Raw genomic sequence first — 17,573 nt, forward strand, 5'->3', positions numbered from 1 at the left:
GATTGAGATTACTCATGGACTTTCTAATAAGTCTCCTTTCTTCTAGTCCACATAACTTCTGAAATAAAAGAAGAAATTATTTCTAAACAGGTCTGAGTCTAGCAATCCTATATTATACCTAAGAAAAGACTTTGAGGTCAAATTATAAGATATTTTACTTTATGCTTTTTGAATTCATATTTTTAAAGTAATAAAAATTGAAAGAATGAAGAGAAAGTTTCTACCCCCTGTACTGAGGAGCAGCAATAGAGGATGAAGCTGGCATTTCCTCTTAAATGTATATTTCAGCTTCCATGTCCCCAGTAATGCTGTGACCTTACAAGAGAAATGCTGCCAGTTGGTTGACTCACCCAGAATGCAAAATCAGTTCTGGAAACTACGGATGGATTTTAGCTCCCCTCCCCTTTGGCACAACTTGACATTCACTTTTGTATCAGCAACAAGGAGAGAGAACGCTGGAGACTTTAGTTGAATTGTAAGCTATAGGATAGCTCCTTTGTCCAGCGTCTTTTATCTTTAGATATACAGATCATTTTGAAAAAGTCAAACACTAGGTGATTCCCTCCCCCACTTGCTTGACTCCAGACATGCTGCATGGTTTCTTATGTGCCCAGGTTTGTTTGACTTTGGCCTTCTGAGTAACTCATAGCTCTTTCATGTGCTACATGTTACCTGAATTTCTGACTTATTTGGTAATCATTTAGTAACGAATCCTCAAAAGCAGTGGGTATTTTTTTTTAATGTCTTGATTGTTTTTTAGGTTTCTCTAAGTAGTCCACCTATCCTGCAACTCACTATGCAGCCCAGGCTGGCCTCAAACTCACAGAAATTTGCCCACTTCTGGCTCTCAAGGGTTGGGATCAAAGTCATACAACACTGTTCTGGGATGGCTTGTTTCTTTTCTTTTCTTTTCTTTTCTTTTCTTTTCTTTTCTTTTCTCTTCTCTTCTCTTCTCTTCTCTTCTCTTCTCTTCTCTTCTCTTCTCTTCTCTTCTCTTCTCGTTTCTCATTTCTCGTTTCTCTTTCCTTTCTCTCTCTCTTTCTTTCTTTCTTTCTTTCTTTCTTTCTTTCTTTCTTTCTTTCTTTCTTTCTTTCTTTCTTTCTTTCACCAGGGTCTTTTTATGTGATCAAGGGTATCCTCAAATCATTATGTAGTCCAGGTTTTGTTGTTGTTGTTCTGTAAGAGTTTTAAAGTGTGTGTGCGTGTGTATGTGTGTGTGTGTGTGTGTGTGTGTGTGTGTGTGTGTGTGAGAGAGAGAGAGAGAGAGAGAGAGAGAGAGAGAGAGAGAGAGAGAGAGAGAGAAAGAGATATCCCTCTGGAACTAGAGTTAATGGCAATTGTGAGTCACTGTGTGGGTGCTGGGAATTGAATTTGGATCCTCAGCCAAAACAGTATGTGCTCTTAACTTCTGAGCCATCTCTCCAGCCTCCTATATAAACTGAACTTTAAACAAATTATTAGTTCCTATGTATATGTCAAATTCAATTACTTTTCATGTTTGAAAATTTGCCAAACTTGAATTAAGATGGCATTAGTTACCAGATATATTTTTCTCCATACTTTTAACCAAATTTTCTTCAACTAGACTAATACTAACATTCTGTACTATTTTGTTTGAGTAAGATTGCGTGCATGCACACACACACACACACACACACACACACACACATTCTTAAGAGATAAACTCTCTCTAGATGCTTTTGTTACATTTGTCCTAAGACTCAAGGGGGGAAATCAGACAGAAAATTTTTACTAGCTAAGCTGCCTCATGCCTGCAACTTCATAGAAGCTAGGGACAAATCCAAAGAGCAAGATTTGCATTTAAGATGATTAAGCCACTGTATATAAATGACCATCCAGCCACAAGACTACAGGGGATTTATATAGAGATATTTCTTTACATTTTCTTTTTTTTTCGTCATAAACAGGCTCCTTCCTCCCACCACTTCCATTTAACATCATTTGATTTATTCACCCAGGTAAAGCCAGGGAGCACCTGGCTCTTAGAGAATTCTATCACCACTACCATCACTGTTTTATACTTCCTTCCTTAAGACTGCATGGCACTGCTATCAGTATACTGAAGAAATACCTCTTAGGTGCTTCTGTGAACCATGTGTGTTCTAGAGGCTAGAAAATGGTAGAAACATATAGGGGTGCTTGTATGGCCTACATTTTGCATGTGAGTGCATTTGATTAAAAGGAAAAAAAATCTATAGGAGTTACAGCAAAGACAGACAAGATAGCTGCCCCCTTCCTTTGCTCATAGATACAGAATACTCTAAGTAGGGAAATGGAATGGAATTGAACAGAGAGACATATCACCTTTTCACATAAAAATTGTTTTGAACTGATTGTCTTAATGATTTTTCAGTTCCTTATATCCTTCACTGTACTTTTGAAGGCCGTAGCATGAATTAGAAATTATGAGATGTTTAATGCTGCAAACCTACCCTCCGAAGGACACCTTTACTTTTTCCTTTCTTCCTGTGCTTGGGATTGAAATGGGATTCATACACGCTAGATCAGTGCTCTCTACCCTGAAGTTGAATCCTCAGCTTCTGTATTATATATTGATTCTTTATAGATGAAAGGACAATCTATATAATAAAGTGTTATTATTTAGTCTAGCAACCCCATGCATAAATAACATAATGGCCCTTAACAATTAAATAGTAGAGAAGCTGAAACTCTGATGAGCTTTCCACTAAATGAAAAGTCACCTTCAGTCACTTCTAACTGTTTTTGAGTGGACAACACCATGGCAGTCACACTTCTTAGGCACCACTTCCACAGAGATGCAAGACATACTCATTGTGATTTCAAAGGAAGGTGACATAAAACAAGATGCATATTAAAGAAATTATGTGGAGATAAAAATGTGAATTCTTATGTTGCAATAATGATAGCTTGAACTACCTCACTGTGCTAGACAAATATGTACACCTGTGCTTCATTTACAATAGCAAAACTAAAATTTCCCACCTACAGAAGTGGGCTTGTACATAGCTGCACACTTCACTTATGAGGAATGCAACATCATCTCCCTATAAAAGTAAAATGAACTTACTATAACTGTTATATATAACGAAAAGAACTGTCCTGATGACCTTACATCCAAGGCTCTCTACTGGAATCGCATATGAAGGATAAGATGTGCCAGAGCTAATTGATCATCATGTTTCAAATGGAGCACAGGGAACTACAGGCAATCGATAGGATGACGATGCAGCATCTCATAAAAGAATCTTAGAAACTGAGTAAAATTCTCTTCTCCGAGATCATTCCAGTGGGTAACAATGATGAATGTTTACCATCTTGATGCTCACCCCCTCCCCCGCCATGAGTGCAGCATCCCTGCCCCACAGAGTAAATGGCTCTTTGTCAGTCCCTATCTGACCTGTGAAGGATTATGAAATACCATGCAGATTTGGTTTGCTTCATCAGGCACCTTTTCACTGGGGAGAGAGGAATCAAAAACTAAATATACATTTCTCTTACTCTTCTATTGGCTTTGGTGGGATCTATGATGGCTGATGATCACTAGATTTGGCTCACTTAAGACATAATTAGAAAACAATTTCTAATTAGAAACTCTACCAGGAAGTATGTGATCTGGACATTAAAGAATAGAAAAAATGTGAGGGAATACACGGGCCATTTAGACAGACAGATGGATGTTAAATGCCTGCCAGTATATTTAAGGAAATAAAGTCTATGAAGTTCTATCTCAATTTGAAGTAAAAAAAAAAAAAAGAAACAAAATAAATGTTGAGTAGTTCACAATTCTACTTTTGGGATAATCAGTTATCAATCATTTTGATCTTCAAGGAAATTCTCTCCTTAACTCTGTGTGCGAGATACGTTTGAATAACATGTGTCCGAACGCATGTAGTAAATGATGCGGTCTAGTAATCTGCCTGGAAGCCAAGTGTGATGACTCATGCTCATAATTCCTAATCTTGAGAAGCTGGGGCAGCTGAAATGCTGCAAGTTTGGAGTCACACTGGGATGTAGGATAAGTTCTGGTGAGCCCGGGCTGTACCATGAGAGCCTGTCACAAGAGAAAAATAAATACTAAAGTCCTGTGAATTGGGAAAGTAAGAGAAGCTCCGTCCGTGTAGACTGGGGGATGTTTTAGCCTGATGAAGACTTTTGGGTATTTATGGTCTGATAAAGCAGCCAGTTTGTAAAACTCCACTTAGGCCCATGAGCTGCCTTGTAATCCCAATGGTTTCGCATTTCATTAACAAATAGATGGTTCACCACTTATGCCTGTGATTACGTCAAAATGATGTTTCTGTTGTCGCCACTCTAGGTTACACAACGTGAAGTAAATTCTCTCTTTTTGAAGCTCTAAAAATAGAAGCTCTGGTAAAGTTTTTCAAGTGGAAAAGTAAAGGAAAAAAAAGAGAGAGTAAGTTTGGGTTATATGATCAAAGCAAAATGACATTTGTCAATCCCTCTCATCTCCTAAAGCTAATATACTTAGTGCTGATAATAAAAGCAGAAATGAAATGAGCGCAGACATAAATTGCTTCGCTTGTATCCAATTCACAGTGGCATTCAATGGTTGAGCATTTGATGATTATTTTTTTGGTTTTGTTTTTTTGTTTTTTTAATTGTTGGTCTTTGTTTGGTTTTTAGTTGTGGTGACTGAACTGGGGTCATTTGTGTGCTAGGCAACCACTCTCCCACTGAGCTACATCTCCAGCCTTAAGTATTTTCATTGATGATGTAGTGTTTTTTTTTTTTCCTCATTTCATTGATCCTGGATTAAAAGGAAGCTAGAGTATTGGAAATGTGGATCAGAAATGCTTGCACATTTGATGTGGTGTTACCAAATCCATTCTGCGTTCAGTGACCCCTCTTGACCCTGCTGTAGTTTCTAGCACTAACTTCCATACCTGAAGTGGTTGGTGAGTTGTGGCAGCAGCACTTTTTTTTTTTTTTTTTAAATCCCTCTCCATTAAGATGTATTACCACTCTGAGTCTGGGCTGGCACCATGAGTACTTAACAAACCAAGAAGAATGATAATATCTTGGGCAACTCCCCTAGCAAGAGTGTGATACCTTGAGCGTCCAGTCTCTGTAGATAGTTCTCATCAATAACTGCCATGCTGTGAGAAACTCAAGCCTGGAGGAGAAGCCCCATGCTGGTATATCATTAACATCCAGGGTGCTTCCAGCTGATGTCTGGTTTCTGGTGTGAGCCATCTTGAATGCTCTGGCCTCACTGTGCCTTGAGCTGACTGAAGGCCCCAGTTGGTGTCAAGCAGAGCAGCAGAAGCACCCAGCCGACCCCAGTCAGCCTGCAGCCTAGTGGTGGTGCTTGTAATGCTATTTCAAAAACAGTTGCTTTCACAGCAGTCCATAATTGAAATATCTTCCCCGGAAGAGTCCTGGGACTAGGCTGTGGAGGAACTCATTTAAGCTATGAAAAGATAGTCTTTGGATTTATAGGCCTAATCCTCATAACTAGTTTTTGAATGTCACATGGCTTAACTTACGCCATTTTTTTCCCTTAGAAACTAGACACCTTTAAGCTTTCTTACATCAAAGTCCTATATTTATAGTTGCATATTCTAGTACCTTTATTCTCCCAGTGAACTGATACATAAAAAAATACATAATAGGTATTTTTCTTTGAAGAATAGGAACACTGTTTTTTTTTTGGGGGGGGTTATTTTTTTATTTTCTTTCATTTTTTAAATTTTTCTCAGTAGAAACAGCATGAGCCTGGCCTTCTTAAAATATTACCCCTTTCATTTAATGGTTATTCCCTGCTTAACTTACCCGAGCTACTCGTCTCTTCATTTTCAAGGTGAGTGGACTTTAAAGGATGAGAGATCAGACATAATGTATGTTATGAACTTGAGAGTTCCTGGCGCATAGGTGGAGCTCAATAAACATAGCTTTTATGGTTATGAAGGAGGTGGTAATTATAGGGTTTTAAAAAGCAGTAAGATTTTTGTCTCACTTCATGTTTCTAAGAGCACACGGGAATGGGTATTCCTGGGTTTCATTAAGGTGGACTTCACAGGGTTGACAATGGTCTGCCCTTGAAGCTCTCCCTATAAACAAATATGTTGCATCCCAAGAAGTGTCTGGTGGTAGCCCCACGGATGCTGGCTTCCTCATACTTTATTGCTGAAAGGGATCCGAGGGAGGGTGACAGGCAGCTTCTGGCACCTGGTCCCCAGGGGAGAAGTAATGGAGAATTCCTTTTTTCCCCCTTCTGTCCTCCCTTTTCCACTTCCATTCTTTTTTCTAATTTAATAGAAAAGAATAGCAAAACATAATGGTTTTATAGGATTTCTGCATGCTAATAGGAGTCACAAAAGTTCACAAAATGCACATCCAAGGAGGGGCATACATCCTAAAGTCCGACTCTTGTAATCTGATCCCAAGGTTAGTTGTGACAGTCCTAGGAGTCTAGTCCCTCTTTGGTGTTTTGTCCTAGCCTGTGGGTAACAGGATCCTTTTCCTTGTAAGTGACAAGGGTTTTAAATAAGACAGCTCTATTCTGCAGCCACCTTCCCTGTGATTAAGGTTAATATGACAACTAGAGAATGAGCCAGCAACCTTTTCTGTGACTGAGGTAAGGTAGGTAATTGCTATCGGTGGGAGTGACATAACACCGTTTCAGAGCTGAAGGTTATGTCCTTGGTGTTCCCTCACACCTGCCAGGCTTGTAGCTACCTGATTCCACCCATTCCCTTGACATTTAAATGACCTTGGCTATGGATAAGCTCCCTGTTCAGTCCTTGAATGTAAGGTTTGAAAGCAGACATGGTAACCCATGAGGAAGCTATAATCCTTGAGTATATCAAGATGCTATTTTTATTTGAAAATTTACATAAATATTGGTAACTAAAATCTTAAGCATCAAGTGCTTTGGTAGGGATTTCTCGCTCTAAAAAACTTCATGTCCATCACTAGAATCTTTGTTAAGAAAACTCTCATTTTCTCAAAATCAAGTAAATGAAGCGAGAAAATGATCACATGAACCATTGCAAAATACTGGTGCATACACATGCAGGTTGTGTAGAGGTGAACTTCCGATGACTCATTTGTGCCTGTGAGCTTGTCATAATCCTAGTTGCAATCATGCAAATCCAGCCAGGCTTTTGTTGGTGGCAGTGGTAGGACAGAAAACATAGTTTAAGGTACTAATGCTCTTTGAATCATTCATAATTGTGGAGTAATTTCATCTGGAAGGAAATGATAATATTCTTACCTCCTGGCATGTGAAAAGGCTTAAATGAATATACTTCAAAAACATTTAGAATTGTCCTGCATAAAATGAATTGCAGATTTTCTTAAGAGTTGAGCATTGCCTGTCACTGCCCTGGGTCTGCATGGGATGAGGATGTTGTCTGGATTTAGAGAGAGTTTGTAAGAGTTCCCCTATGGACATAGTTCCTTGGAAGTCATTTGGTTCCTTGGAAGAGTGGCTTAAATGTTCAGATGCACAGAACAGACACTGGCACACCACCGAATGTTCCCTGGAGCCTGTGCTCTCTCTTACAGACAGTGAGTTTCTTCCATTTCTTCCAGTACTTCAAGTCCTGTTTCAAAACAAACAAACAAACAAAAAAATCAGCATGGAAGTTATCTGTAAATCACAGTTCCTGAAACCTAATCCACAAGGCACGCTCTGATAGAAAATTCTCAATACTGGCAGTGTGATTATAGCTGAGGAGATGTGGTGTGTATTACAGTGCCCAGGGAATTCAAGCCTCCTCTGCAGTGTGGAGTCAACATGAAAGGCTAATTTGAAAATGAAGCGGTAGATAGCGTAAGTGTTCCTCTTAGGTTGACCTTATTCTAGCCTACTCTGGATGGAATAAGGAGGATTCAAATGTAAAGAGCAGGAAGACACTCGGGGCTTTTCCCCTTCCCCCACTCCACCCCCTCACACCCGCCCTACCCCCGCATACACTCAGCATTTCGCACTGAGCATTGAAAAAGTCTTTAGCCACAAGAAGGTGGCTAAAGGATGAAGGCAGAGCTGTCCATGGTTTAGAAACAGTGCTCCAACTGCTGGTTGAAAACCGGGTAATAAGAGTCCTGTTAGTGAACAAAACTTATTAGAGAACTGGCTACGGAAGGAAGGAATGCCGCTGAACAGCAGGCAGGAAGAAATTGCTGTTGAAAAGCCTACCTCTCTGGGGAGGAGTCAGAGATCAGACTTTGCCAAGCCTCAGGTCTAACCCAGAAGGTCCCCACCTCCACCCCCACCCCATCCCCCTCCATCCCAGCTTTGTTAGATTGCTAGCATCATCGATCCCTGGCTTTTTCTGACCCCACAGTGGGTGAAGAGGAGAGAGCCAGCAAGACTGAAAAAGCAAGCAAGGTGGAGTGTGGGATGGGAGACTAGGGCCTGCTTTGGTAGAGGGAAATTAGAAGGGGGAGGGGAAGAGGCCGGGGGGGGGTAGGGTGGGGTGGGGTTGGAGGGAGACCCAGTTTAGCTGGTTCCCCGCTGCTTCTCTTTTCTCTGGCCTTTATTCCTTGTAATTGGATAAAATAGGAACTCACTGGCGGACCTGCGTTGCTGGGTGTACTGTACTTATTAGAGACCAGCTAGCAGTAGAGTGGGGACTGGGGGTGCCGTGAAGAGAGAGAGAGAGAGAGAGAGAGAGAGAGAGAGAGAGAGAGAGAGAGAGAGAGAGAGAGAGAGAGAGAGAGAGAGAGAGAGAGAGAGTATATATCTTTAGGATGAGGAGGAGGGAAGAAGAGAAAGAAGCTATGAAGAAGGAAGATTGCAGAGGAAAAAGTGACTGAGCTCAAGAAGGACAAAGAGGAGTGGTTGTGGGTGGGGGTGGAGGCAGGGCGGGGAAGGGAGTTACCGCCCCTCCTGGCTCCTCCTGCCCTCGCATCCTTGTGCAATGGTACTGTTTGCCGTGATGCTCAGAGGGCAGGCACCTGCTGCTCTGTAATGATTCAGCCTCTTTCAGCCGCTGCTTTAACAGGACAGGATGCTGTTGCTACTGTCGCTGCTGCCCCTCCTGCCGCCGCCGCTGCTGCCGCCGCCGCCTCCTCTGGTCTTGCTTTTGCTTTTACTTCTCCTGCATGACAGTTGTTTTCTTCCTCTAAGCAGACACCAGCTTCAGACGCTTGAGGTGAGAAACATGCCTTTCAGTTTGGGATACTGGTTTACTTAATCAGCTAGGCATCAGCTTGCTTCCTATTTTGGTCCCCTGCCTTCTTGAACCAACCGGGATGGTTTGGAGAAGCCTTTGAAAGAACTGAAAAAGTGTCCCAGAAACAACAGCTCAAGATATTTCGGTACACTTCTATTTCATAGTTGCTAGAAGCCCTTTCTTTTTCGTTTCTTTTTCTTTCTTTTTTTCTTTTTTTTTTTCTTTTTCTTGCTTCCTCTTAAGCTCTCTTACTTTGGATAATGGCCTTGGACTTGGGTGCCTTATCGATTTCCCCCTTCAAGATGCTGTATCATTTGGTTGGGGGGAGCTCTGCATGGTAATGCACTGTGAGAGAGGCCGGGCCTTCTGGAGGTGATCCGGATGGAGATTTATTCCCCAGACATGTCTGAGGGAGCTGGCGGGAGGTCCTCCAGCCCCTCCACTCAGCTGAGTGCAGACCCATCTCTTGATGGGCTTCCGGCAGCGGAACATATGCCAGACACCCACACAGAAGATGGGAGAAGCCCTGGACTCCTGGGCCTGGCGGTGCCCTGCTGTGTCTGCCTGGAAGCGGAGCGTCTCAGAGGGTGCCTCAACTCCGAGAAGATCTGCATTGTTCCCATTCTGGCTTGCCTAGTAAGCCTCTGCCTCTGCATTGCTGGCCTAAAGTGGGTATTTGTGGACAAGATATTTGAATACGACTCTCCTACCCACCTTGACCCTGGGGGGTTAGGCCAGGACCCTGTTATTTCTCTGGATCCAACGGCTGCCTCCGCTGTTTTGTTATCATCCGAGACATACACTTCACCTGTCTCTAAGGCTCAGTCTGAAGCTGAGGCTCATGTTACAGGGCAAGGTGACCATGTCCCTGTGGCCTCTGAACCTTCCGCAGTACCCACCCGGAAGAACCGGCTGTCTGCTTTTCCTCCCTTACACTCCACTCCACCGCCCTTCCCTTCTCCAGCTCGGACCCCTGAGGTGAGAACACCCAAGTCAGGAACTCAGCCACAAACAACAGAAACTAATCTGCAAACTGCTCCTAAACTTTGTAAGTAGTGAGAGAAAGAAAGGCGATGGTGGCTTAAAAGAAAGGGTGGGCGGGAGCTTCCAGAAGGCGTTCTCTAGAGGGTTAGCTATATCCTTTGAGTTTGCATTTTAACCAGGAGGTTTTATTTGGTGAATCACGTGACAGGGAAAAAACAAAATAAAACAATCTTATAAACCCCTAGGATGAATCAGGTCTTTTAACAGCAACTCCATGTAGCCAGGTTGTTAAGTCTGAGGTTGTCAATTAAGAACTACAAGCATCTTTTAAGTTGGGCTTTGGATGTAAGCTAAGTTCAATTGATTTGCTATAGTTTTAGAAGTTAATATCTGACTGTCCTTCATATTTTAATAGGCATGTAACATCGGTATGCCAATAAGTATTAATTGGTACTGTGCCCTGCCATTCAGTAGAGTTTCTTTCGACTTTCTTCTTCCCATTCTGTCTCCCCGGAGCCCCAAGCTGCCTGTCATCTTTCTCCAGCTCTTCTTCCTGCCTCTCTATTACATCTCTGCACGTCTGAATTGTCATTGTTTGGTTCCGATACTGCAGCAAGTCTGAAAGACACAGTCCTCCCTCTGCTGTCCTCAGACCATTGCTGTACGGTGCAGGTCATACATTTGGTTACTGAGAACTGACCAGAGGCAGTTTGTATTTTGTTCAAGACAGACTATAGTTTTCCACAGAAGGATTTTCCTAAATGAGTTTTGTCTTCTGTAATCAAGCATTTAAGTACATTCCTGCCCAGTCGTTAACAAGGTACCTCTTTTTTTTTTTTTTTTTTTTAACGTGTGTCATTTAACCCCATCTTGTTGCCAAAGCCTGGTTTAATAACTTGTGTGGGAAAAGACTCCACGCTATTAAAACAATCCAGAATGAAACACTGGTGTGTGCAGAGGTCATTGCCTTAGCTTTATGATGGAAAGTTGATGGCCATGAGATGATGACTAGCCAGATTGTCCCAAATGTCAGCACTGAACTGGGTCTTTTGGCTACAATATTTAAAGAAATGTTTTCAGTGTTTTCTGTCCCTGTCTTTCCCACTCTTTATTATTACCATCGATGAGTTTACTTAGTAGGAAAAAAACCCCTAAGATATGAGAGAATTTGATTCTCAACAATGCATGTGAAACACTTTAGTGTTAGAAGGAGCTGAGGTTAGGGAGTTTGTAATAAAGTGCCTCTTCAGTTTTCCCTCTAGACCATAAGGAAGAGTAAATAAGACCTCCTCCATGCAGTGCTGTTTAGAATGAAGTTGTGCAGTATGCTAGGGAAACTCAGAAAAAAAACCAAACTTGATATGTGCACTCCATTCAAGGCTGTTTGACATCTTCCAGCTTCAGTGTAAAGACTTCAAAAGGATGCCTGCTTTTCCAGGTGTAATTGGGAGAGCCTCCTGTATGCAAATACCACTTTGCATCTTCATCAAATCCCTAAAGCATCATTAAAAATCTGACAGACTCTCTGCCTTTGCCGCCTCTCCCCACCTGGCAAAGTGACCGGGAAATAATCCCCAGATGAAATGATGGGCTATAAAAAGCAAGTGCAGTTCCTGCAGAGAGGCAGCATTCTCCACGCAGGCCGACAAGGTTACCTCTTTGTCTTTATTGTTTTCAACGGAAAAAGCTTCAGCTGAGATGTGCACGCATTGGTTGAAGTGCCCGGAAAAACTGAGAAGGTAGCTCTTTGAGAAACTCTTTCAGACAAACTGCAATTTTGTCGTCTGATGTGAACAGACAAAAGAAACAGACAGCACATGTCCCTGAAGTAGGTCCCCATTAGAAAGCCCTCAGAACTTTTGAGAAATTGGTTTTGAAAGGAAATTCTACTAAGTGTTTTTAATAGGCTATATATTCCAACCCAACCCACCCAATCTGTCTGTCTGTCTGTCTGTCTCTCTGTCTCTCTGTCTCTGTCTCTCTGTCTCTGTCTCTGTCTCTGTCTCTGTCTCTGTCTCTCTCTCTCTCTGTCCTTTTTTTTTTTTTTCCTAGCCAAGGCATTGATTTTTATGGCATTAGCAATAAGTAGGGAAGATTTACTGCTGCTTAAAAGCCTCTACAGAAGCCACCTCTGGCCGGAGCGCAGCTGCAGTATTCTGAAATGTGTCCAGCACAATGTCTGTGAAGCAGTTTTCTCTTGAAAAGTTGGGGGGCTGGGGTGGTGGTGGTGGGGAAGACAGTTGATTAAAGCTCTAGACCTGTGGGGTTCTCTATGTGAAAGTCTTAACTTTTTGGACTTAGCAAGACTCAGCATCCGTCAGGTGAGGCTTGGTGAGTCCAGGAATGTTGATTTGCTGACCTGCTGTTGGTTGCTTTTCTGTTGTTTAGAAAGGCTGTGGTCATTAAGTGAAGGGAGAAGACAATGCTTAGCCTGGGGCCCTTGTCTTGTCTGCTTTTTCATCTGGGTTGGTTGAGAAAGTTCAGTTTAGTTGTAGAAAGAACTGGACTTTCTTTCGCTGTGCAGGTTTGACATGGGCTTTGCCATCGTGGTTTTGGTTTTCAAGTGACATGATTGACTCTGAAACAAGCTCGGCCATGGTTTCAAGACAGCACCCTCCCTTTCCCCATTTTCTTCTGTCTCAGCATAGTCAGCATCTCCAGCACAGAGCTCTAGCCTTCAAGGTCATCGTCTGTGCAGGGCTAATTGATTCTTCTTCATCCTGGAGCCTCAGAAACTGGAAGAGTGGCAGACATAGCTTTATCATCTACTCTCTTACTCCCAAGCCCCATTGACTGCCCTGTCTTGAGATTTTATTTTATAAATACTAGAATTATCCATGTCTTCAAGGACTCTGGAAAAGTTCTCTATCTTTGGTAGAATAAAAGACAAAACATGAGACAAAATATAGCATTCTTTTTCATTGCCTGAGGGTAGAATATCTATGTTAGGATTCTAAAAATGGAGGATTTTTTCAAAAGGTAATAAGACTTTTCATGTTTTCACTCTATTAAGTACACAATCAGACTTTAAGAAATTGGATGCAAAACTGGAATGAAAACATCTGCACTTATATTTTTTATTCTAAAGTTTTTATCATCATAATGGCTATATTATCATATTAATCTTATAGTTTATATACAGTCACATAATAATGGAAACTCTTGTGCCTCTGTGTTGTTATAGTATCAACCCAAGGCCTCATATGTGCTGGATATATGGTCTGTGGTATCCCCAGTCTGAATCATTAGCTTTTTTCTTTATCTAAGCTTTAAAGCTTTTTTTTTTCTGTCTTCCATTTATATGATTAGAGATGGCTTTGGGGGGTTAGGGGGAGTCAGAAGTTTCTATGGCCAAAACCAAGCTGGTTAATTAGCTTTTAGCCAGGAAACTGTGGTACCATTTGGGAAGAAATTGCTTTTTAGATGTTAGACCCTACTTGAAAACAGACTCTTGGAGACAAGAGTATATTGGTATTTTATCTTAGGCCAAATTTGTTTTGCTTTGTCTTAAATCTTCACTGGGTTGCTTGAAAAGCTATTGTTGCCACAGCGACAGTTTGGACCCTGCCATCTGCACAAGATTAACAAGATGAGTTGACTATCCCAAATAGTCTCTTCCCTTGATTTCAAAGGACCTTCCATTTTTAATTCAAGTAGACACTTTTCCTCTGTCTTGATGACTGGAAGGTATATGGAACGGTGTACTTCTAGTAACTTCTCTCCACCTTAACCCTCAATTATTTCCATGGAAGATAGGAAGAATTGCAAGAGGCTGACAAATGCCTCCAGTTTACGCCAAATGATTAAAAAAGATGAATGCAATGGTTTTACTCTAATTCCCAAGCCTGAAGTATTCAGTGGCATAAAACAACAGAAAATATAGTATCCAGCATCCTGATTTTAAGTGTGATTCAATCAGGCACACACACACTCTCACACACTCTCATACAGACAGTATGCATATACAAACACACACAAAAACACATACACATACACTCTCTCACATAGAAGCATAGTCACACATAAACACATAAACACACACACACACACACACACACACCATTCATCAATCATCACTGTCATCTGATCCCTCTTGCTTGAGACTTCTAACTGAAGACCACCTCCAGTGCTTCAAGTGCCATTCACCTAACAATTAAGCAGGTACTTCAACCAGGACCGTTTGGAAGCATGTAGGAGTCATACGAGTACAATTGCATTTTCCTCTCATCTTCCTGTTCTGCTTTTATTGAATTTTCTATCACAGTAGTCTTTTCTCTCTGTGCTGGATCATCAGTCCAGTGTTCTGCTTGCTGCGGGAAACAGCTTGTCTTACCCAGGGTGAGCTGTTTTCTAAGACATGGCAGATGGCTGTGTGCCTCACCTCTTCCTTGCATATTGTGATTCTGAGATTTCCTCCATATTCCTTGGTGATACCCAGATCAAGCTTTCTCCATCCCATCTTCCCAACTCTGTTTTGTGTCTGCCTTATTGCTGTGCCCAATGCCATTTGACTTTACGCATCAGCATTTCACTACATTTTAAGCATCTCTGTCTTTCCATGTGCCCCTTCATTTCAATTAACACTGAATGCCATTTTAAACTATTGTCTCCAGTTAGTAAAAACACATACATGTTTCATTTTACAACAGTCAACTTAAGCCTCCTTTCCTCTCTTCATCTGGCCTTCTTTTCCTTCCCGATGCGAGATGCAGCCTTCTCTGCCAACTCAGCAATATTTCTGTGCCTGTCACCAATTAAGCATTTCCAGAAAGTGATTATGTCCTCAGCCAAGCACCTGAGTTCTCTCTTGGTTCCCCTTCCTTTTAGTAACATTTCAATGTGGTATCCCTTCAACGCAGGAAGGAAGAGACTGTACTGATTGAATAACCAAGGCATTAAAAAGTTAATGGCTGTCTGGGCGCCCCTTGAAAGCTCAGGCTCTCTGAGCCTATGGAACTTTCTAGTAAGCCATAAAATAGACCACATCTTGTTTTATGTTCGCTTTTTTCATTTTTGTATTTTTCCCTCTGTTCAGTAGGGTAGGTTTTCTCCTACAATTTCCTCCTCTTCGCCCTTGAGCAAATGCACGTTAAGTGTACGGTGTGGGCTCACCACCATACACGTCTAGATGCCTGCATGGCCGTGATCATCATGATGGGATGACAAGAGAAATCATGACTCCCCTAGATCTTAAGCTCTGGTGAAATACAAGGAGTCCTTTTGGGATACATCTGTACTTTTTTATACATACATTTTATCTCACACTGGCATTCCTTCTCTGGGCCTTCAGTAAACTCTTGCTTCCTGGCACACACTGAACATCTATCTATGGATGTCCTTTGTCATTTAATGATAATGATCCCACTTCTATAACCAATAAGTCAGGTGGCCATTGTGCCACTATTTAATCGAGCCCTTTTGAGCAGAACTCTCTCTAAAGACAGAAAGTATATATATATATATATAATTCTTCTAGTATATAGAACTCATAAGGTTATTTTTCCGATTCTAGTGAGCTCGCAGCCATAAATAATTTAATTTTTATATTTTGCTCATATTTTCTATGTGTTGTCTTGGTTGCATTTTCCCAAGGGTTATTGGGTTTCAGTGCCCAGGGAAAGGATAGATCCAATCATGACTTACGAGGTCTCAACCTGTTTGAAGACCTAGGTCTGTACACAATTTAGAGGAAGACTGACTAACTTGACCTGAATGAAGTCAGCTACTGCAATCTTTGTTGTGGCACCTTTGACTGTACATGCATCCATGTGTGCATGTATCCATACATGCTCATGTATGTATGTATGAATGTATGTACACACTTGGGGATTATATATGAGTAATGTGTATGCGGAACAGTCTTGGAGACTGAGTTACCTCCCAAGTGAGGAAACACAGGACTTGATTGATGGAGTGATTCAACAGTGAGGATCTGTGTAACCAATTAGTGTCCGTGAAGAAGATAAAGCTCAGAGAATCCTATCCTAGCTCTCTGCCCCCTTTCTAATTATATTTAACAATAAATATTGATATAATCCAGCAAGAGCTTTTTATCATTCTCTGCAGAGAAAAATTTTACATCTATGATGTTGATTGGTCCTCTGGAGGGTGGACATCATCTTTTAGTGATTAGTATATGAGAGAAGGTTTTTTTTTTTTTTTTTTTGCTATCAAAGTCATCCAAACTAAAATGTGTCAGTTGTTGAGAAAGAAATTAATTCTTCATAGAGAGTATTGGAGCAGAGACAGACACACTTCACGGGGATTTGGTGAGCCAAGCAAGTTATTAAGTGTTTGACCTCTGATACCCCTCACATCAGTAGTCTTCAGGCTCTTCTCTAAAGGCATTATTTTACACCCGGGTAGACCTGAAACTCAGTCCCACGAGTCCCTGTTCATGACAAGCAAGAGCATTCCTCTGAATGAGCTTCCTTCTTCTTGTCCCGGAATAGGGTGCCCACGTACTGAGGCTCTTAGAGAATTAACTGGAACACTGGAGAGCAACTTATCCCAGGCTTGACACAAACTGAATGTTTCCCCTTGTTCTATGTTTGACTATCTTCTTTGAGTTGCCCCTTCCCTCTTCTGTTCCTGTCAGTGATGGTTTGTCTTCGTTTTAAGAATAAGTACAGCAGTTGGGGACATTTATGCAGACCTTTCATGCAAGGGGGAGGTTTCAAGTTGTATCTTATGTGAAGCCTGCAGGAGAGGCTTGATTTTAAATGCAAGTCTATTCTTCACAACCATGGTAACCTTCAAAGAATCACCCTGGTAATTTGATTTGTACATTCAAACAAGTGGGCCTTTCTCTGCATTTCTGGCTCCTATCTGCATACAATCACAAGTGTGGACATCTCTAGAAAAAAATATATAAGGTGTCTTTATAAGTGAATCTGGGAACTGAGTTTAGCTGGAAAAATCATGAGTCCTTGCTTTGGAAATAGAGCATGTGCTTTCTCTTTGTTATTGCAAGCTGAGACCGACTAACCCCAGAAGACATACATTGAGGCCTGTGGGCTATATTTGGTATTTAACAAACACATGGAAATAACAATTTACATAGAATAATTTTATATGCGTTAAATCAAACATAACCATTATTATCATTTAAAATATTTAAATATATACAATCTATTTGTGCAGATTGAAATAAATAATTCATATATATAATGAATATCTTTAAATAAAAAGGAAATGATTTTATGATTAATGGATAAAACTGGCTAGATCACTTAAGCTGTATGGGAAGAGATTGCTCATTAATAGATTTGGGCAGGAGAGTGGAAGGAAAAAAGATGACCTGGGACTATGTACCATAGCCAGAGGTTTTTAAAAAGCACACACACATACACACACACACACACACACACACACACACACACACACACACTGAATCCCATTATAATGATCTTAAAATGAAAATGAAATCTTAGTTTGAAGACT

At 41.2% G+C, this 17,573-nt stretch overlaps 2 protein-coding genes across 16 annotated transcripts in view; both read left to right on the forward strand.

The window, feature by feature from the left end:
- Positions 1-17,573, forward strand: part of Nrg1 (neuregulin 1) — a 203,380-nt gene that overhangs the window by 85,076 nt on the left and 100,731 nt on the right. For 6 of the 15 annotated variants that reach the window (XM_021171055.3, XM_021171054.3, XM_029480676.2 and 3 more), the window contains exon 1: positions 9,528-10,194. The exons of the other annotated variants lie outside the window; for them this stretch is intronic. In XM_021171055.3, coding sequence (XP_021026714.1) covers positions 9,528-10,194 — 667 coding nt within the window. Of the gene's footprint in view, positions 1-9,527; positions 10,195-17,573 lie in introns of those variants that run through there. 15 annotated transcript variants of the gene reach the window in all.
- LOC147002473 (uncharacterized) lies at positions 8,982-9,167 on the forward strand. The gene has a single exon (XM_085844036.1). It carries the CDS (start codon positions 8,982-8,984, stop codon positions 9,165-9,167), a length of 186 nt encoding a protein of 61 aa, XP_085700162.1.

Source organism: Mus caroli, unplaced genomic scaffold, assembly GCF_978045245.1.
Source record: "Mus caroli unplaced genomic scaffold, Mus_caroli_1 scaffold_10, whole genome shotgun sequence".
Lineage (NCBI taxonomy): Eukaryota > Metazoa > Chordata > Mammalia > Rodentia > Muridae > Mus > Mus caroli.